The following is a 21,866-nucleotide window of genomic DNA, read 5'->3' as shown; positions in this document are numbered from 1 at the left end:
TTGGCTAACTACAGGAATAAGAATATCTTGCAACCGTAAAAGAGAACTGTATCTAACAGCTAGAGGGAGTACTGACCCCGAAATTGTTTAATATTATAAAAGCTATTGTGCGGTACTAAGAAAAGTTATTAAAAAGTCCAGAAGCATGTGTATCATGTCTGAGATCAGTAACTCTGATAATAAAATTAAAGCAATTTGGAATATTATTGAAAGGGAAACAGGGCAACCAAGAGCACAGGAAGACTTTAGTGCCATAAAACTGAATGACAAGTGTACTAACAAACAATCAGAAATTGAAAATATTTTCAATAATCATTTTTTAAATGTTGTGGAGAAAATAGGATCTAGATCTTCACTAGAAGAGGCAAGGCTACTAATAGAATAGGGCATACCTGTGCAGTTTGAAACAACTGTAATTCCACCAACCTCTCCCTCTGAAATTGGTAAAATAATAAACTCACTGAAAAATAAAAGCTCTTACGGAATTGATGGCATTTCCAGCAAGGTACTTAAAGCTTGTTCCCCACAGATAAGTAGGATTCTCAGCCATGTATGTAATAGCTCTTTGGAGCAGGGTGTTTTCCCCGATAGACTGAAATATGCCATTGTAAAACCATTGCATAAAAAGGGGGATACGTTGGATGTCAACAACTACTGCCCAATCTCTCTTCTGACAGCTCTATCAAAAATTTTTGAGAAAGTAATGTATTCAAGAGTAGCCTCCCATATTTGTAAAAATAAAGTACTAACAAAATGTCAGTTTAGTTTTCAGAAAGGCTTTTCAACAGAAAATGCTATATATGCTTTCACTGATCAAATATTAAATGCTCTGAATAACCGGACATCACCCATTGGTATTTTTTGTGATCTCTCAATGGCCTTTGATTGTGTAAATCATGGAATTCTTTTAGATAAGCTAAATCATTATGGTTTGAGGGGGCAGTGCACAAATGGTTTAATTCATACTTAACTGGAAGAATGCAGAAAGTTGAAATAAGTGGTTCATCTAATGTTAAAACAACAGCTGATTCCTCAAACTGGGGGGCTAACAAGTATGGGGTCCCACAGGGTTTGGTCTTAGGTCCTTTACTGTTCTTGATATACATTAATGACTTACCATTCCACATTGATGAAGATGCAAAGTTAGTTCTTTTTGCTGATGATACAAGTATAGTAATAACATTCAAAAACCAAGAACTAAGTGATGTAATTATACATGATGTTTTTCACAAAATTATTAAGTGGTTCTCAGTAAATGGGCTCTCTTTAAATTTTGATAAAACACAGTATATACAGTAAATGGCACAACTCCAGTAATACATATAGACTTTGAACAGAAGTCTGTAGCTAAGATAGAATTTTCCAAATTTTTAGGTGTGTCCATTGATGAGAGGTTAAACTGGAAGCAACACATTGATGGTCTGCTGAAACGTCTGAGTTCAGCTACGTATGCTATTAGGGTTATTGCAAATTTTGGTGATAAGAATCTCAGTAAATTAGCTTACTATGCCTACTTTCATTCACTGCTTTCGTACGGCATCATATTCTGGAGTAATTCATCATTGAGTGGAAAAGTATTCATAGCTCAAAAACGTGTAATCAGAATAATTGCTGGAGCCCACCCACGGTCATCCTGCAGACATCTATTTAAGGATCTAGGGATCCTCACAGTAACCTCACAGTATATATATTCACTTATGAAATTTGTTGTTAATAATCCAACCCAGTTCAAAAGTAATAGCAGTATGCATAGCTGTAACACCAGGAGAAAGGATGATCTTCACTATGCAGGGTTAAATCTGACTTTGGCACAGAAAGGGGTATACTATGCTGCCATAAAAGTCTTTGGTCACCTACCAAACAGCATCAAAAGCCTGACAGATAGCCAACTAACATTTAAAAATAAATTAAAATAATTTCTAGATGACAACGCCTTCTACACATTGGCTGAATTTTTAGATATAAATTAAGGGGAAAAAAAGAAACAACTTAAACATTAGTGTCATGCAATATTTTGTGTAATGTAATATCTTGCACAGACATCTCTTATTAACCTGACACATTCCACATCATTACGAAGTGTCGTATTCACGATCTATGGAACTAGTATTAATCTAATCTAATCTATAATAGTGAAGGCAGTCAAATGACTTCTGAATGAAACTCTACTCAGTGAGATACCTACATGACAAGTGGCCCAGTTTTTATTTTCAAAACATTAGATAGCTGAAATGCACAACACATGTAATATTATCAAGGTGATTGCACTGGTTTAACCTGTAACTTGCCTGTACCATCTGAGTACATGACTGTACAGTATATCCATCTCAGTCAATAGACTTTGCTGCATAAGGCCTGACCCTGAGATGAATATACCATACTGTGATGTACTCAGATGGTATTACGAATTGTGTTTTATTCATCTCATGACGTACATTTGCAATCCATTTGGTTTGGCAAGCTACAGGTTGAAACAATGCAATCACTTTGATAAAATTATGTGTGTTGGGCATTTCAGCTATTGGGAAGTCTTCTAATGTTTTCGAAAATAAAAACTGGGGCACTTGTGCTGTAGGCATCTCATTGAGTAAAGTTTCATTCAGAAGTTATTTGACTGCCTTCACTATTATAGAGATACTTGGTAAATTCAGGGATTCGCACATACTACCGTTGCTTGTACGGTAACACTGCAATAAATGTGTATCAATGGCATATGAACAGACAGATATTGCAAAATTCTCTAAATATGTGTGACTTGCACAGGCAGTCATCAAGTGAAGCAGGTGTTGTCCTGTTTCTGCTGAGGAACAGAAAATTCAGGAGCTTAAGGTACCAATAAATATTTCCTAGTGTGAAGCTAAGAAACCATTCACAGCACTGCAGTGACGAGGATTTGCTACTTTTTTTGCAGCGGCTATCAAGAAATTTATTAATAGAACTATTTTATCCTTATTATGACTTGGCAATTATATAATCACTTCACAGGAAATGAGTTTCATTAAATACTGATTAACAAGATGTTTGCGACTTCCAAAACCATTAGAGAGCATAAAATCACTATAATAAATATTTATTTTATGTATAGCAGCCACAATTAAGGAATGCATGAAATTCTAATCCTTGTTGTCAAGACCAGACGTTGTGCCTACTGTCTCTTCTTCTCTGCTTAACAAATAATATTTACAGGTTCCACGCTGTAATTCGTATCACTGACATATTTAGAAAACCAAAATTCTTATTTAACTGTGATACTTTTATCTTGACACATGAATGACAATGCAGTAACCCACATTAAAAAATTAATTAAATGAAGAACCACGCATTTTTGTTCACGTACACAGTGAAATGTGTGCTAGTGTACATTTTGCAGCAAGTACTTAGTATGACTTGGAAAACAGTGTCATGAGTCTTTGGCTCTTGTTTCTATGGTTTTGCACAAAACAGAGGTGATTTAGGAAATAAAATGTCAGATAATAATGGGTAACAATGAGTATTTACTCAGCACCAAGTTACACATTTTTCTTGTTGAACAGGGTGAAATCACATAATGCAAAATTTCAATATTTGTTCTTTTGTAACAGCAAATGTGACAAAAATATAATTTAATTTAATTGTGACTGTGGCAGTGGTTTAAGTTACTGTTTATGAGTTGATAAGGGCACAAACCATCATCTTCCTTTAGTACTGATAAACATGGTAGTTCTCAAAGCATGTAAAATCATTTCGAGCTCTCACAATTTAACATTAGCTTTTCTTACAACAACATTACCCAATTCAATGTTTCACAAAGTCTTTGTAATTTTTATAAAAGATGTGCTGCAGCAGCTTTACCAGATATGTCCCAATCTTAATCCATCTTAACATACACACAGTTCACCTTAAATTACATCAGTCCATGCTTTAAATGACTTATGTTACCCACATCTATATCAAGGCATTGCACTGATAAACATGTGAGATTTATTATTCCCACACAAACTATGCCATTATTTCAAGGAAAAGGAAATAATTAGAGTAATAATCACAAAATGAAAGTTTGGCTTTCATATCCAGCATTTATCGTAAGTACGATCAAACATTGACTTTCACAATCAACGGTGATAAAATAGACCATGTTTGAAACAGTTTGGCATACTTAACACCCACCGTTGGTCAACATTTTGGTCTCAGTCTTAGTAATGTTCAAAATGATATGCTTATTAAAACACTATACAAACAAAATCTTGGTGTTTAACTTGGCAGTATTGCTTCTTTCCTAGTTCCATCTTCATCAGGACTATTCACCATGTAATAGCTCTAACACTTCCACACCATTAAGCAACCATTATCACTCACAAAGAGACATTACATATCTTACCACAAACAAAATTGATGTAAAAAAAAAATAAATAAAAAAAAAATGCTAACACCAAGGTTTTCTATTTCACCTGCAGGAATTATTATATTGGTTTGCATCAGATGATGATGATGAGGAGGAGGAGGATGGGGATGAGAATGAGGAGCAGAAGGAGGAAAGTGAAGAAATATCAAACTGTAAAACCATTATCCATTGCCTAACATACGCATGCATGCGCGCGCACACGCATGCACTCTCTCTCACACACACATACACACACACTCGCACATACTCTGAATAGGGCACATACTGTTTACATACAAATATTGTCTGGTTATTTTCTAAATATTTCTAAAATATCACCCACAATGTATGAAGATGATGAATGGTTTTCCTGAATCACACTCCATTATCAGAGATCATGCTTTCTATAAAATTTTTGACGCTCTTTTGTATGCACAATATATTGTTAATGACTTCCCAAGTGCTCATATTCAGATATAGTGGAGAGATCATGGATCAGTAAAATACAGCATATTGATTGCTGTTAGCATGACAACGCAATTCAGGAGTCTTTACAAATAAATATCCAAAATGCTATATGGAATGTGTGCTTGAAGTACTCCATATGGTGTGTAGAATGGTTTTAATTTTTTTCACAAGACTGCATTTTTTTTCTATCATCAGCAAACCAATCTTTTTACTACTTCATAATTTCAAACAATTGCACAAGTAAAAAAGAAAGTTGTATGTCACACAATTTTTAAATTAGAAATATTTAAATAATACATACAAAATACTAGAAACATAATACTGTTCACAAAGTATGTCACATACTGTAACAAAACACTAAATGAGATTATGTACCTTTTTTAAAAAAATAAAAGCAAAGTAATGGAATTCTCAAATGAGATTAGGATAAATCTAAACCATTAACTGAACAAAATCTGCCATGTAATTAAAGCTTCCTGACTTAGTCATTGAAGTACAAGCCACAAAAGTATTGAGAAACAAAATAAAAATTATTAAAAATTAAATAGACTATTATTACTTTCACAGGTACAAAAAAGAACATCATCTCAACAGCATTTCAACCATTCACATAGTAAAAATTACTGTCATAGTTACTATCACATACTCAGAAATTTGATTCATTTCATGACTGGTAGTAATACTAACTGAACAAATACTTTTGAAAATCACTTTCACTCAAAATTCACAACATTTCATGAAAATGTTAAAACAACATCACCCAATTAAGCAGACGAAGACAGAAACTATATGACATCACAACAAACTTTTAATCTGGTAGCTTTTGTATTTCATTTAATAGAAAATATTTTTATAGCATTTAAAAAAAACCCTCCTCTGTTTTGCAGTAGTTGGTCATGGGATGAGTCACAACCTGTTACTAAACAAATTGCAATCTTAGAATCGTGTTGACTTTAATGATTCATATATCAATTTTCATTACAGACTCTACATTAAAATCAGGATCAAAACTACCACTTTGGATATCAACTTCTTAAACTACAATAAAGGAAGGTTTAAAAGGGCAGTATTCACCAAATCTAGGAATAGTATCTTGGCTGACCAGTGTAAAGAGTTGTTGGCCATATTTTGATCTCACTTAGACCATCCATTATATAAGCAGCAGTCAAATGAAAACTGAACACCTGCCAAAACATGCAGGTGGCCCACTGCTGTTAGGTTTTGATACTGTCACCACTGTGGTAGGTGAACGGCATAGTGCCACATCACAGATGCATGTAGTTGTTGAGTTACGACCTTTGATGCTGGCACACTGGTCTAGCTTTTTGTCCAGCTGTTGTAGTATCGTATGGCTAGTGCCTAAGATCTGACTATCCTTCAGACTGCTGTGTAGCAAACATGGCCTGCATACTTCATCACTCACTCCATGGAATCCAGCGATCACATTCCTTGGGTGGGGAACCACAATCGGATGATGGCTAAGCTTCAGTGATTTGACTGAGAAAGACTGCAACAGGCTCCATACAGCCTGGACCTTTCACCATGTTATTTTCACGTTTTTGGCAACCTGAAGACAGACATGTAAGGACATTGGTTTCAGTCTGATGAGGAAGCACAAGAGTGGATGCAACTGTAGATCTGTCAATGGCCAATCATGGTCTATGAAACAGGAATTGATTGTCTCATCTACCTGTTTTGAATGGAAACATTCTGTGGTTATGTTCTGACAAGTGTTTGGTTTTCATTTTCCTGCCCATTAACAAAAATGGTGGCACTACATTTCTGTTTTTCCTACCCACCATTAAAAACAAAGGCATGGAAAGTTACTTTTGCTAACATGTTTTCCTCATATGTAGGTTCTATGTATGGGAAGAAACAATTTTGAGAAGCAAAGAATAATGTCCTATTAATGGCTGTCTACAATTTCTTTGTTAGAATTCTTTTCAGTTTGGGAATATCTCACACCTTCTAATTTATTTATTTATTTTTATATGAGTGATGGCATACATACTGAGACAGTAAAACTGAGACTGTTTCAAAACATAACAAGAAAGTTTTTGAGCGAAGCAAGTGACTCAAATGTGCATGACCACCATCAGTATCTACAGACACTATAAAAACTTTAAGCAAATGAGCATTAATTCATTATCAATTAAACATTTTTATGATTTTCATAGATGAGACAGCAGCATGAATGGTTCTGCATAATCAGTAGTGCATATACTGAGAAGCTTCTCACAGCCAAATATTTATTTCATATTCAATACCGATGTAGAAGATAAACAAGACAATATCGCAGTTAGTAACTGTGACTGACATAGACCTCTCATGTTTGATTAATGATAGATAATATTCAGGATGGTACCTTATTGGATGCAACACATAATTTTCAAATGGAAAAGAGGATATGTGACACAAAAAAAGACACATGACAAAAACAATGGTGCCTTTCATTTGAGTATAGCTTTATTTATTCTTGAGTTATGACTGATGTTTCTTTCTTACAGCTGATGAGGTTAACAAAAGCCTAATGCATTGAGATTGTCCTGATATCAGGAGAAAGGAGCATCCGTGTTCTTCCAGCAGATTTCACTCAATGTCACTCAGACAGACCACCAATTACCTGCAGTATGGTGGTGACATGTCTCGCGAAATTCCATTAAATGGCTCTGTCACAGCTGAACCAAAAACTAGACAGTCAAAAGTGGCTCTGGATGAAGCAACATCAAACACTGTTCTGGCATCTTTCAGTAAGAATTCAAAGCATAGAGCTCACCATATCTTGCAAGAAACTGGGGTCAGCTGTAAATAGCACCCTTACAAAATGCATGTGTTACAACATCTCATTGAGGACAAACCACATCATAGGAATTGGTTTGCAGAATGGGTGACATGTGAGCTGGATGAAAACTGCCATTTCTCCTATGACATATTGTTTACAGATGTAGCTATTTCCATTCAGCTATTTCTGATGCTGGTTAGGTGTCAACCCTCACTGGAGGGATCCATTGAAGGTAAATGGTGCATTGAAAGTGATTCTTTGGTATGAAATATGGGGTTCTCATATTATTGATTTCTTCTTCATTCAGGGTACACTAACAGTACCCCATTATTTGCAGTTGTTACCTGAGGATGTGTTGCCATTGTTGCTGTCTGAAGATGGGACATTTCCAACTTTCTTATAGCACGCTGATGCCTCATCTCGCTACAGTCTAGCTGTCCAGGCATACCCAGATATAAAGTTTTCAAGGGAAGGATATGACATAGAGATCTATGGCGTGTCCACCATGCTTCCTAAATTTAAGTACGTCAGATTTCTCTCTTTGGGACATGTGAATGCAATTGTGTATGTGGTAAGGATCAGAAAACTTGAATGTATTGTTGATACTTGTTTTCACATTCTAGTACTTCTGTTGGGTGAAGCAGATTACAACCACCTTATAATGTGCTGACAACACTTTGTGTACATCGCGTGGCCTTCTTGCATTATCACCAGTATTTGCCTTCTTCTATACAAAATGTGGCAAAACTTGAGAATGAATTAAGCTATGTTCAAATGAAAGACACCACTATTTTTTTGATGTAATTACCGATCAGTTTGACATATCACATGCCCTCTTTCCATTCGAAAATTACAAGTTGTACCCAAGATGGCGGCTTCCAAAATGGCACCATGTTGGTAACATAACCTTGCAGGTTTTTGTCCTTTCCCATTTCACACAAATTGACTTTAAATTTAAATTTATGTGCCCATTTGTCATTTATAAGGATGGTTCCAGTCTTATTGACCGCATTGCACTTTTCTGTGGTGGGTGAGTAAGAAGTGAGATCAGCTTAACTGAGTTAAGGGAACTCTGGAATGCACAGGCATAACTAATTATCAAGAGTGGTTCAGCACAGGGTGTCAAATCTGCTGCAAACTGTGACGCAGACAATGAAGATAAATGTAGACTGAGGGAATGGGAAAGAACAGCAGATTAAAAAGGAATGCACACATTACAGATATGAGTATACAATGTAAGTCACTATGGGATTATGATGATTTGTGTGTTTATACGTGTGGCACGAAACATTTGAGAACCACATATTTCATGTGATTTTCTTTGCATTCTTTCTGCATTATTCTCTCTCATTCCCTTTTTTCCAAAAGCATTTACACCATAGGTCACCAACTTCTCACATTAAATTGATTTTGCACAGACTTATTTCATGTACAGGTTGTTTAAACTTATCTACTTAATTTTTTCTCCATCACATTTACCATTACTGGCTCATCTTGGCTTTGACTTTGCCATACTACATATTCAGAACAAACTTATATACACACATGCAAATTTATTTATTTTCCTTTTCAGTTAATAGCTATTAAAAATGGACCCATTTTCTCAATTTTAGGAGCAGACTAAACTATGCAGTAATAGGATATCTCAGAAATTCACTTAACTGTTCAGTCTTGATCATGTCTCACTTAAGTGACAATTAGGTACACACACTTAAGCACTTTGATTAAAACACAGTAAGTTTATTTATGCTTTCATGACTGTTAAAGAATCTGTTATCCACTAGATAAAATTTCATTTCTTTTGGGACATAAATAAATTGAAGCATAATAAAGGATAACATTGCACATGTATGCTAATAAAATACCAATCTGCAGCAACCGCTAACGTTAATGTACTTTAACAATTACGATAGCTCACCAGCAATAAAAAGCACACATACCAGCCTAAAAAATACGGAAATTTATGGTGTGGATAACATATTAACTCACAGTCTTTCAGTACAGCTGTAACAATTAAGTGAAAAACATATGTGCATCCCTTATCTGCATTACAGTCCATAGCTACACAGCCATAAGTTATAATACATTTATTACACACGATAAAAACACAATACTGTTAAAAATCCATATGTGAGTAGCAATTGGAAATTTACAAAACACACACACACACGCAGACAGACACACAGACAGACAGACAGAACTCTTACTTCTATTATAGTTCAAAAATTTGTGTCTGCACAACACTGTGTGTCATTATGTAGTTTCTGTCTTAACACAGCAAAACATAAGGTTTAATATGATGACTGTCCTTGGTCATGAAATACTCACAACAATTAACTCTATCATTTGTAAAAGTGTTGCCACAGAACTGGAATAATGATTTACACACCTCTTTAACTGAAGATGAACATGTTTGTTTGGAACGACAGTCTCACCAATGGCAACGTCAAACTGCAGTACACACACAACCTAAACCTCAGAAGATTAACTGGACCATACACTAAAATTTCCATACATGAAACTTCAGTGATGCTGAAAATACTTCCAAATATGGAAACTTTATTTACATAGATTTTACATTTATCAAAAACAGAAACACATACACTTCTGTTTTGGCATTGAAAGACTAGCTCAGTTTCTCAACTGTACATACAGATGATGCTACATTTGTTCCATTTACAAGAGTCTTTGGTGACACAGTCAATGTTTCCTCACTTTTGTGATCACTGTCAGTTGCATGAATGTCCGCAACAGGATTAATAACAGTATATACAATATTCCTACTGTTCACACCAGACAGTTTATTTGTGCCTATCTCTGGAACACTAGAGCTGGAGTTAGCCACTGAATTACTGGCATGAGTTGATAAGTGTTCAACATTATTTAGAGATGAGATGTTTGTTTTTTTCTGTTCCAAGAAAGTAGCTGGACTTAATGTAACTTCATTATTATGAGAAGAGCCTGCACTTATTAGACTGCTAATATTGTTTTTTCTGTCATCAACACTGTAGATCTTTGACACAATAGGCCTTCTAGTCCTTCTGTTTTCATCTGACACAGAAGAATCACAGACAACTTCCTTTGTTATAGGTGGCCACAGAAAATCGTGTTTTAAATGCTCCTCAACTAAAAGGTACAATTTGGAAGATTTGTTCTTTCGTGGTAATTCATACCTCAGTTTCTGTATAAATATGTGATCAACAATGAAATATTCAAGGAATGCAGACACAACAAAATTTGTAAGAGCCAGTATCAGCATCAACACCCTATATTTCATGTCAGGGGGGAGCATTAGCTCAAATGAGTCTCTCAGCCATTCAAACGGCCATAAAATCAGATAAACTGTGAACCCAGTCAAAACAACAAATGTCAACAAAAAGCCTACATTACAAAAAATAAATTTTCTGTACGGGGCACCTTTTGAGAAAATAAGAGCTAGTATTATGTACTGAAAGCTTGAAACAGCAAAGAGAGCATAGTTTTCATAACACTCAACACTGCCATCCTCGTCTTCTCTCACACTTGAATTGAATGGCTCAAACCATGGTGCTTGCTGAATAATAAAAAATGATGCACTCTGGAAAGCTGTAACAGTGATTGCTTGTGTTACAAGTGAAAGTACACAAGAAAAGGAAACCAGAGAAAGAACTGGGGGTTGTTTAAATAATGGACCTTCATAAGCTTCTGATCTCCCAAAGAAGAATGCAAAAGTTGTTATAATGAAAAGATCAATATACAAATACTCAATATCTGTCAAGTTACTATCAATTGAATACAGTATCATAACAGACACAAACTGAGTTAAGCTATATGCAGCCATGTACTTAAAGATACCGAAGGAAGTAACCAATGCAGCACGTCCTTCTCTTATCAAGTTAGGTACGCAGGAAATGTTTGCTTCTTTTGATGTGAATGGTGACGCAACTGATGATTCTGCCTCAGAAAGTGATATGCCTGCATGAGCTGCTTTCAGGGCTCCACAGTCATTGGCACCATCTCCACACATGGCTGCACATACACATAAAAAAAGAAAGAAATAAAATATGCTCTGCTAATAAATTTAACAAAAATTTAAAACTATTTTTAAACTACTCATAAACACCACACTAACAGTTCTCTTAATTAAATTTCACAGAATCCTTGTGAAACATAAATATGTACTGAACTGAAGTAAATTTCTCAATGTCACACTTACTCTGCTATTTAAAGACACACACACTTTTTGTTTGTGTTCAGTGCCTCCATAACACCAAAATCGTTTGGGTGTGGCATTCAATGGTGAGGTTATTTTTGCTCTAACTAAAATAGTCTAAGGAGTATGTCGCTAAAATGGGAAAAGTTTAAAAAAGTATAATATATAAACTCAAGTAAAATCAAACTCACTCTTTCTCATTTTTCACTCCCATACATCTGAACCTTCACAATATCAGTCACACTACACAAAGTGAAAAGCAGTTGTAGTTCAACAAGTCTGGCTAGCTAACTGTTATAAAAAAACAGATTGGATAAGCAGTCTATCCTGATAACACATTACAAACTTCTCCATATCAATTAGTCTCTACCCTCTTGTCTGAATATAAGACACAATTCAGTGCACTGGCTGCAGCTTATTGTCTGCCACTTCCAGTAGCCCTCCAGCTCACTCTACTTCAACAGAATGAAAAAAAGCACAAAATGGGGCAGCACATCTACCAACTGATTATCAGTGCTTGCTTCATTGGCTTTCACATTGCTAATTTATTTGTTTGAAGTCCCCTGTGTCCAGTAAATGGACACATTGTTCCCCAGACTTTGTAGGCAGAGAAAAGTGTCCCTGATGCTCTGGCCTTGTTTGTCTGTTGAGTACATAGGTTGTACAGCTCATGGAGCATTCAGAGAATGGGTGAAGATGAGGTATTTCAAAGCACAGATACAAAATTAATCAGTGGAAAATTCAGGATGGAATACTGACAATATTATGAAAAGAATAGATTGCTATTCACCATATAGCAGAAATGCTGAGCTGCAGACAGGCACAACAAAAAGACTACTAAACACGTAAGCTTACGTGTTTAAGTTGTCATTTTGTTGTGCCTGTCTGAGACACATCATCTCAAAAATTTGGTTGGGGAGGGGGGGGGGGGGGGCAGGACAGCTCCCCCAATAATTTAAGAAAATTACTAGTTATATTACACTCGGTAAAAATCACAAAATTATGTTGGAATTTTTTATTTTCCTTGTCTGATAATAGTTACCTTTTAAAATACATTCAGTAATGAGTTAAAACAAATAATTATTATGGTAGTAAGCAGGTAAACTGAAAACGAGTGGTGTGAATCATGACAGTGTTATGGTGCGGATATGGCAAACATTAACTACCTACAGCAAAATCACCATAATTGAGAATCAAAATGTTCAAACTTTCACCTTAAGAAAACGAAGAAATTGTAAACCAGGACTCACTTGTAACACAGTGTTCCAACTGCACCTCTGGTTTTTAACTACAAATACATCAGCGTTTTGACTGCTCACTCACGTACATCAAGATACCATGAGAGTGTTAAGAGAACTGTAACATCTTGAACCATTCTGATCTGCCAACTAACTGTATGTGTTTTCTTAGAATAATGCGATGAAAATTTCACAGAATTCAACCATCTCGTGACATAGTGCAGTTATATGGCAGTGCATTTTCTGTACCTGAGCTTTGAAATGTGAATAGTTCCAATCTACTGAAGTGGTGTTGGGCATGCTGAGGGAATGTACTCATGTTTCCTGCAGCTAAATTAATGGTGTTTAGATGGGTCATGTTGTAATTCTTTCACAGACAGGATGATTGTTTCTGAGGATTGCTGTATTGACTGGATGTAATATGGCCAGAAGAACATCCTTATACATGTACACAATTTCTGGGAGGCCACACAGCACAGCACACGTTGCGTCCTCTATAATATGGTGTTGAAGTGGCGATACAGTGCACTAAGAATTCGTTGCTAGCTGGAGGACTAAGGCCACAAGCACCTCTAAAATGACTTCTATTCACACCATAGTGCTATTGTACCTATGTCCATCTGTGTTGTGTGATGGTGAGAATAGAAAGTATACAGTAGCATTCATTGATGATTGCAGAGTCTGTCTACATGTAAGTAGCAGTAGCTTCAGTTTATGTCATAAACTAAGAGAGTGGCATATTTCAAAGCTTATTCGTGCATAGATTCAGCAACTTGTTGATAAAATTTTCTTTCCTCATTTTACCAAACACACAAATATAATTGAGAGGAAAAGAGAAGCAACTAATTTGAAAAAGAATAATATTTAGAGTATTATTTCAGTGACATACCGACATAGTATCCAATATCTTGGAGCCCCTGAACAATCTGCTGCTTCTGTTCAGGACTTGTTCTTGCAAATACTGCACCTCTTGCAAGAATTTTGGGAACTGTGTCTTGGAAATAATCTCTCAATATTCCCCAAGACTGACCATCCAAAGCAAACAAATAGTCTGCTGCATCAATGTTGTTGTCATCCTTAGCTGAAATTGCTTCTCCATGAATACTTGTGAGAGACTGTGTGCCACTTGTGTACGTGGAGTCCAGACTGAGACCACTTGTAATACTATTGCTGTTACCAATATCACCACCAACCAGTTCAGTTGTTGGCTGGAATAAATAACCAAAGTGACATGATAATCATACAGCCACAATGTGAAGTTATGTAATCAACAATTTACAACTATCATATATAGTACTGACTACTACGTCAAATGCAAAAGCTGTAAAAGTTCTAAAATTAATAGGTGGAGCAACATAATATTAAGTCCCACGAACTTCAGATTATCATGGTTCACAAATTCCTGATATTTTTGTTATGTATGCTTCATAGACAAATGTAAGATTTGTTTTGGATTGTGGACACATGTTAAAATTCTGATCACAACTTTGCAGATACAATTACAAAAATGCAATTTATCTCAATTACTTATAAATAATATGGTACAACTAAGAAGATAATCTATCCCTTTTACAGAAATTTTTTAATACTATAAAAACTCTTATTAGTACGAAACTGTGTCAATACCACTTCAAAGCAGCGCCCTTAAGCTTTTTAAATACCTTGGAACTTTGTTATACAATTAGATCCCCATGTTATAGCAGTTGGTGTCTGCACCTTTTGTGTTATGCCTTTCCTGGTGATACAATTTATCTTAGTGTTATAAACAATCCAATGAAAGGGGTTTGGGTTTGGTGCATGTCTGGAGAATATTATCTGCCATTATGTATAATGCCAATAGTTAAATACATGGGAGATGGTGTTTCAGTAAGGCTGTGTTTTTTGTGGTTATGGTTCAAATGGCTCTGAGCACTATGGTACTTAACTTCTGAGGTCATCAGTCCCCTAGAACTTAGAACTACTTAAACCTAACTAACCTAAGGACATCACACACATCCATGCCGAGGCAGGATTCGAACCTGCGACCGTAGTGGTCGCACGGTTCCAGACTGTAGCGCCTAGAACCGCTCGGCCACCCCAGCCGGCTTTTGTGGTTATGTGTGGTCCTTTTATTGCACTTAAGGAAACACTAAATGTGAAAGAACACGAACACATTTTACGGCACTGTGTACTGTGTACAGTAGAGGAATAGTTCAGAAATGATTACTGTTTGTATCAACATGGCAGTGTACCCTGTCATGAAGCACCAACTGTGAGGCAATGGTATATGGACAATAAATAGAAACTCTGTCCACAGGCCCTGGAGGGCCCATCGGTACTGACTGACCACCACGTCATCCTCTGCCAATGGTGTCACTGGATGTGGTATGGACGGGTCTGTGGTCAGCGCACCACTCTCCCAACAGTTGTCAGTTTTTGTGACCTGGAGCTGATACTACTTGGGCAAATAGCTACTCAACTGGCATCATGAGACTGAGTGCACCTTGTTCCAGTCCTCCCACCAAGGAAAAATCCCTGGCAGCAGCGAGAACCGAACCCAGGTATGCTGCATGGCAGTCAGCCGTGCTGACCCCTCAACTATGTAGGTAGACAGTTTGTGAACAATAATGTTTTTAAAATGAACCAGCCTGCCCAGAGACCCAACCTGAACCAAATAGAACACCTATGCAATGAGTCAGAATGCCAAATTTGTTCCAGACCCCAGCCTCCAACATCATTACCTTCTCTGCTTTCAGTCCGTGAGGAAGAATTAGCTGCCATTCCTCCACATACATTCACATTAGTGAAAGAGTCCCCATCAGAGTTCAAGCCATCATAAATGCAGTGAACACACATCATATTAATGTCACCAACAGGTGTCCAGATACCTAAGATAAGGTAGTGTATGCTGACTATTCAGCTCTGAAGTTGGATACTTAACTAATTTAGTGGACAAATTCGATAACTTCTAACTGAAGCAACTGTCTGATATTTACTTTGGTAATTTACAAGGACCATAGAAAATCAGTTTAGACTGATGGCTGGCCTGGGACAGCACTGAAAGTGTCCCCAGCAGAGTTCAAGTCATCATAAAGGCAAAAAAGGATGGGCACACCCCATATTTATGTACACTAATACGTGTCTAGATCCTTTTGATCAGACAGTGTCCCTTGCTATTGCACACACTGAGTAGATCATTTATGTACAATATGAACTGTCACTGCCAAACTGTGTCTGAGAGTAAATCAGATCAGACTGTGGCGCAACAGGTAGCTGAATATAACATGCTTGATTTCAATGCCTGCTTCACTACCCGAGCTGTCTGGATCCTCCTCTCCACCACCAGCTTTTCTAAACTGTGCAGATGGAAGTTATCATTACAACACATTCTCTGCTCCTGAAATCATACCAGCCTCAAACTATGGTGACATACTGTCCTCACACCCTCAACCCAACAGTTTCCACCTCCCTGTCCTATCACCTCCTCCATATTCTCATCTCCCACCTTCTTTTTGTGCCACCCTCTGACAATGCACCTGCCCATCCTTCCCCACTCCTCTCCTTCCTTGCCCCCCACCCCCCCCCCCCCCCCCTACACCCACCACCCACTCTCTGCACTCCTCAGCCTCCCAATGCTGTGCCTGTTGGCAGTCTAGTCCCAACACACTCTACCTTATAGCACTCTTCTCTCTCCCTACCCATACGCTGCAATCCTTTCCCCTTCCTTGTCCCTCCAGATTGCTGCTTCCATTCCATGTGACAGTTACATGCTAGTCCGAGCTGCTGGAGATGGCAGTCACGTGTGCATGAGGTGTACTTGCTTGTGTGAATGAATGTGTGTGTTTCTGTCTTTCTTTTTCTGATGAAGGCTGTGGTCAAAGGCTAACATGTAACTGCCCTTTACTTGTGCCTATCTGCAGCTTAATGTCATCTTTACCGTACATAGCACTCTATCTCTTCCTTACAATGGATGTTATCTCAGATGGAGAGTTACCGACATAAGTAGAAGTAACTTCACACACACCACCGGTATGTGTGTTAGGACAATTGCTGTTCATGTTGTATATTAATGGTCTTGCATGTAATATAAATACTTCAGAGTTTTTGCAGATGATTCAGTTATTTATTATGAAGTGCTGTCAAAAAAAAATTATGCACAAATATTCAGCCAGATCTTGGCAAGATTTCAAAGTGGTGCAAATATTGTCAACTTGCTTTACATATTTAAAAATGTAAATTTGTTCACTTCACAAAATGAAAAAATGTAGTATCCTATGATTACTCTATCAGCAAGCCACAACTGGACTTGGTAAACTCCTACAGATACCTGGGTGTAGCACTTTGTAGGTATATAAAATGAAATAATCACACAGGCTCAGATTGGGGTAAGGCAGGTGGCTGACTTCAGTTTGTTGGTAAAAAACTAGGGAAATGCAGACAGTCTACAAAGGAGATTTCTTACAAATCACTTGCCGAACTCATCGTAGAATATTGCTCAAGTGTGTGGGATGCATACCAAATAGACCTAACAAGGGACACTGAATGTATACAAAGAATGGGAGCACAAATGGTCACATGTTTGTTTGACCCATCATAATGTGTCACATAGAAGCTGAAGAAATTGAACTGGCAGGCACTTTAAGACAGATGCAAACAACCCCAAGAAAGCTTACTCACAATGTTTCAAGTATTCGCTTTAAATGATGACTCTACAAATATACTACAATCCCCTAAATATTGCTTCCATAGGGATTTGAGGATAAGATTAAATTAATTACAGCAAGAATACTCTTTCTGCACTTCATAGTGCACTCCAAGAATCAGCCCTAATTACTAGTACAGTGGGAAGTACCCTCTGCCATACAATTCACAGTGATTTGCAGGGTATGGATGTCACATAAATGTATGCATCTCTCACATTCTTTTACTGCCAAACAATGGTCAATGTGACGCCCTCAAAGAATTATTGTATCAACTTGTATTAACAAGGGAATTCACTGTTTCTTATATTTGTGCACTTCTTTGTATTGGGATAAATCAGTCAGTTTGGGCACTGGAGTGGCTAAATGTGCACACAGTAAAATAGAATGTGACCTTGTGGGACAAATGATAAAAAGCATTGAATGCCTGAGAATGTACTGGAAGAACTGTAGGCCCCAAGTTAGGGAAATAATGTAAGAGCAAAAGCCCTTTATAATGCAGATATGACTGATAAACCTGTGAAAAGAGATTTTTTAAATTTTTTTTCTTTAATAAAATAATATTACTAGGTTTAAATGCCTATTCAGGGATGGTTAAGTAGATGAACCTTTACTTAGTTTTATCATGTGTGTGTTCTTAGAAATTGGCTACATTAAACAGATAATTAGCTGGGTGCATCCAGTAGACACAGCTAGGTGTTATGAAGCAGTTAATAAGGGAAATGTGCAATTCACATTAAGTTTAAGACACCAGGGTGTAGGTATCACTTTTCAGGGTTGCTGGAGAAGAGGCTGGAGGTAAAGCTTCTGTAGGATTGGGGAACATCACATTCTCCAGCTCATCAATCACACCTCATGACAGAGCGGTTAGTGGTTTTGTGGATGAGACGGGTGTCTGTCTTTTGGGTCTATCTCTTCTTTCTTCAATCTCAAGATCATTGATCTTTATTTTCTTTTCTTACTTCCCTTACTTCACTCCTTCCCGCTTCATATGTTCTACAGCATGAACCCTTTTCTTTACCAATAAAGTTCAAAACTCGTTTCCATGATATCCCACAGTTAATGCACTGACTCGAAATTCTTCTTCTACAAGCCTCTCAGGCAGTGTTTTGCTTGCAATAATAATTTTTTCTATAAAAAGGCATTCAACATTTCTTTATCATTAACATTTTTGTCTTTAATGGGAAACAGAATGAAGTTGGACTAATATATAACAATAAATTAGTAACGTAGTAGTAAGAAGTCAACTATAGAAGAAATAATCTACAATTTAAGGTAGATGTCATATGTCATACCATCTTTCTTGTTACTCATGTCATGTTGATAAGGGCGTGAGGGGGGGGGGGGGGGGAGGGGGCAGAGAGGACTAGAAAATCCCGCTTACCATCAGTAAATGCAAGGTTGAAGTTATGATCCATTAAAATGGCTAGTTAAAAAGAAAAAAAGAGAAATAAATAAAGAGTGAAGAGTTTTATTAGCTGTTCAATAATGGAAAATCAGAGGTCAGCTGTTTAGTTAGCGATGGACACCCTCTACATAAAAGTTACTTGCAATTACCATCGGAGAGTAATTAATGATTGTATAAAGTATGCCTGGTTTCAGGGCAGGTAATTCATAAATAAAAGTACATTTCACACAAACCAATGCATGGAAAAAAGCAGGTGTGCTGCTCATTTGAAGTTAGTAATATTTTTTTAAGAAGCAGCCATGGGCTAACAGAAGATTATAAGAAATGCATTGGAAATAACCAGAAATTTAGGTTTTGATTGGGATATGAGAAAGAATGAAGATGGTTTCTGGTGATATGTTATATAAAGGTGAAGTTTGTTTCCAAGAGAAAATGGTGTTCATATTTATGAGCAGTGTGACAGAGGAAATACAATGGGTAAATGTACCACAAAAGGAGGACCTTCAACTGTTTAAATGGTTAGGGACAGAATTTGGAGGTGGAAATGACGGATTTATGTTTCATAGTAGACATGATGGCTACTCTTGGCAAAATCAAGAGAGCAAAATGGATGGAAAACTTTTAATAAAATCTAGCTACAATCTTATCTACAAAGTGTGTTCCATAAGTAATGTGACCAAATTCATAAAAAATAATTTATTGAATATATTCATACAAACAATCAAAAATTTTCAAAATAGCATACTCTTGCATCAATACACTTCTGGAGGCAGTGTTTCCATGCCTGGAAGGCATCCTGGAATACCTTTTCCAGAATGTCCCTTAGAGCTGATGTAACATGCGCCTGGATGCTTTCAATCGTGTCCCAATGTTTTCCTTTCATGACTCCTTTTAACTGAGGAAACAAAAAAAAGTCAGCAGGAGCCAGGTCAGGACTGTAGGGAGGCTGGGGAACCAATGGGGTCTTGGTCCTGGCCAGGAGGTCGTTGACAATGAAGGCGCTGTGACTCGGCGCGTTGTCGTGGTGAACTTTCCACATGTCCTTGATGTCGCTTTGGCAGTGCAAGACCCTCCTTTTCAGTCTTTTGAGCACTTCCAAGTAGAAAGCTGAGTTCACTGTAGTCCCGGTAGGTACAAATTCACAACGGACAATACCTCTGGCGTCAAAGAAGACAATGAGCATGGTTTTGATCCTGGACTTGCTCATGCCTGCCATCTTGGGACGGGGCGATGATGGGGTGTGCCACTCTGAACCCTGCCTTTTTGTCTCAGGGTTGTACTAAAAAATCCACAACTCATCAGCAGTGATAACTAAGTTTAAAAAATGAGCATCATTTTCACACATTTCCAACATTTCTCAGCACCGAAGCACTTGCATGTGCTTGTGTTCATCGGTCAACACTTTTGGGACGAGTTTGGCACACACCTTTCTCATGTTGAAATCTTTGGTCAAAATGTGGAAAACGGTTGTTTTTGACATGTTTGGAGTTTTTGCTGTCAATTTAAGGCTCAACCATCTGTCAGAGTTCAAACAATCGTGCACACGTGTCACATTTTCGTCGACTCGTGCGGTTGATGACTGTCCACTGCGAGGTTCATTGGTGATCTCCTCTCGGCCCTCCATGATTGACCTGTGCCATCAGAAAACTTGTGATCTGGACAAGCAATCATTCCCAAAAGCATGCTGAAGTAATGGAAACGTTTCATTGGCAGACTTCCCAAGTTTAACGCAAAATTTGATAGTGTACCGTTGCTCTACAGAATGATCCATTGTGCCGTGTTACATAAACTCAAAATGGGGTTGACAGAAACCCACATCCTGACTCTCTGGCAGCTCACAGCCGAATGAGACAAAGAGCGTTTTGAAGCTAACACCCCCCCTGTGGTGTACCGTTGCATCAGAAAAAAATTGGTTGCATTACTTATGGGATGCACTCTGTGTACTGTTTTTAGTTCACCCATGTAAATTCTAAAGTCATAGCTTCAGTTATTATGCAAGGACCTCCACTGTGATGTCAAAACACCAGAAATGTTCATCTGCGAATTTTGCTGAATTCTTTTGTATATTTGTTGTGTACATAGTTCCGCGTAGTCAGCACGTACACAACTTTCCCACTAGAGCGCGCCCCGCTAAGCAGACAGCGCAAGCGCAGCGCTCATCCGTCTCTGCACTACGAGATGGCGCTGCCATACAGATGGATCAAATTCTGCTTCCGTCGATCCGCGTATTAATATGTAATGCAGCCAATGAAATTGCTGCTAATGTAGAACCTTTTCTCCTCACGGATCACACTCACGCAGTGATACATGAATGCGCGAGGTATTATAACGAGTGGACAAACCTCCGATCAGTCAGTCTATATTTGTCTGCATCAGTCTGTACAAGTCTGCATTAGTCTGTACCAGTCTGTGCGAGTTCTACATTTGTCTGTACCAGTCTATAGTCAAGTTTCAGTCTGCGCCTAATAAGATTACCATATTCCTGTACGTAGCCATGAAGATAAATGTATAGACACTTTTGTCAAGTATCAGAGATATATGTGAGAATAAGATTAACGTACCAATACCAAAGGAACTTCAGATTGTCAATTGTACATAGCATCCAGAACCAAGTTAAGTAATTTTTATGCTTGTTATTATTTTAATAAATGTGTGTGAAAATTAATCAAGTTCTGTTTAAATTTGGCCACCATCAATCTGCTACTCTAAGCATGCAAGTGCCATTTCTATCATCTGACC

General features: G+C 37.4%; 1 protein-coding gene across 1 annotated transcript in view; it reads right to left on the bottom strand.

Moving 5' to 3' along the window:
• Nucleotides 1-3,474: 3,474 nt before the first annotated feature.
• Nucleotides 3,475-21,866, bottom strand: part of LOC126471176 (polyamine-transporting ATPase 13A3) — a 195,527-nt gene continuing 177,135 nt past the window's right edge. Inside the window, exons 17-18 of the mRNA XM_050099282.1 lie at nucleotides 13,930-14,248; nucleotides 3,475-11,618 (exon numbers count right to left, since the gene is read on the bottom strand). Coding sequence (XP_049955239.1) covers nucleotides 10,237-11,618; nucleotides 13,930-14,248 — 1,701 coding nt within the window. The 3' untranslated portion in view covers nucleotides 3,475-10,236. The remainder of the gene's footprint in view (nucleotides 11,619-13,929; nucleotides 14,249-21,866) is intronic.

This window comes from Schistocerca serialis, chromosome 3 (assembly GCF_023864345.2).
Source record: "Schistocerca serialis cubense isolate TAMUIC-IGC-003099 chromosome 3, iqSchSeri2.2, whole genome shotgun sequence".
Classification (NCBI taxonomy): domain Eukaryota; kingdom Metazoa; phylum Arthropoda; class Insecta; order Orthoptera; family Acrididae; genus Schistocerca; species Schistocerca serialis.
The sequence above is the reverse complement of the archived record's forward strand: the minus strand, read 5'-3'. Positions and strand labels throughout refer to the sequence as shown.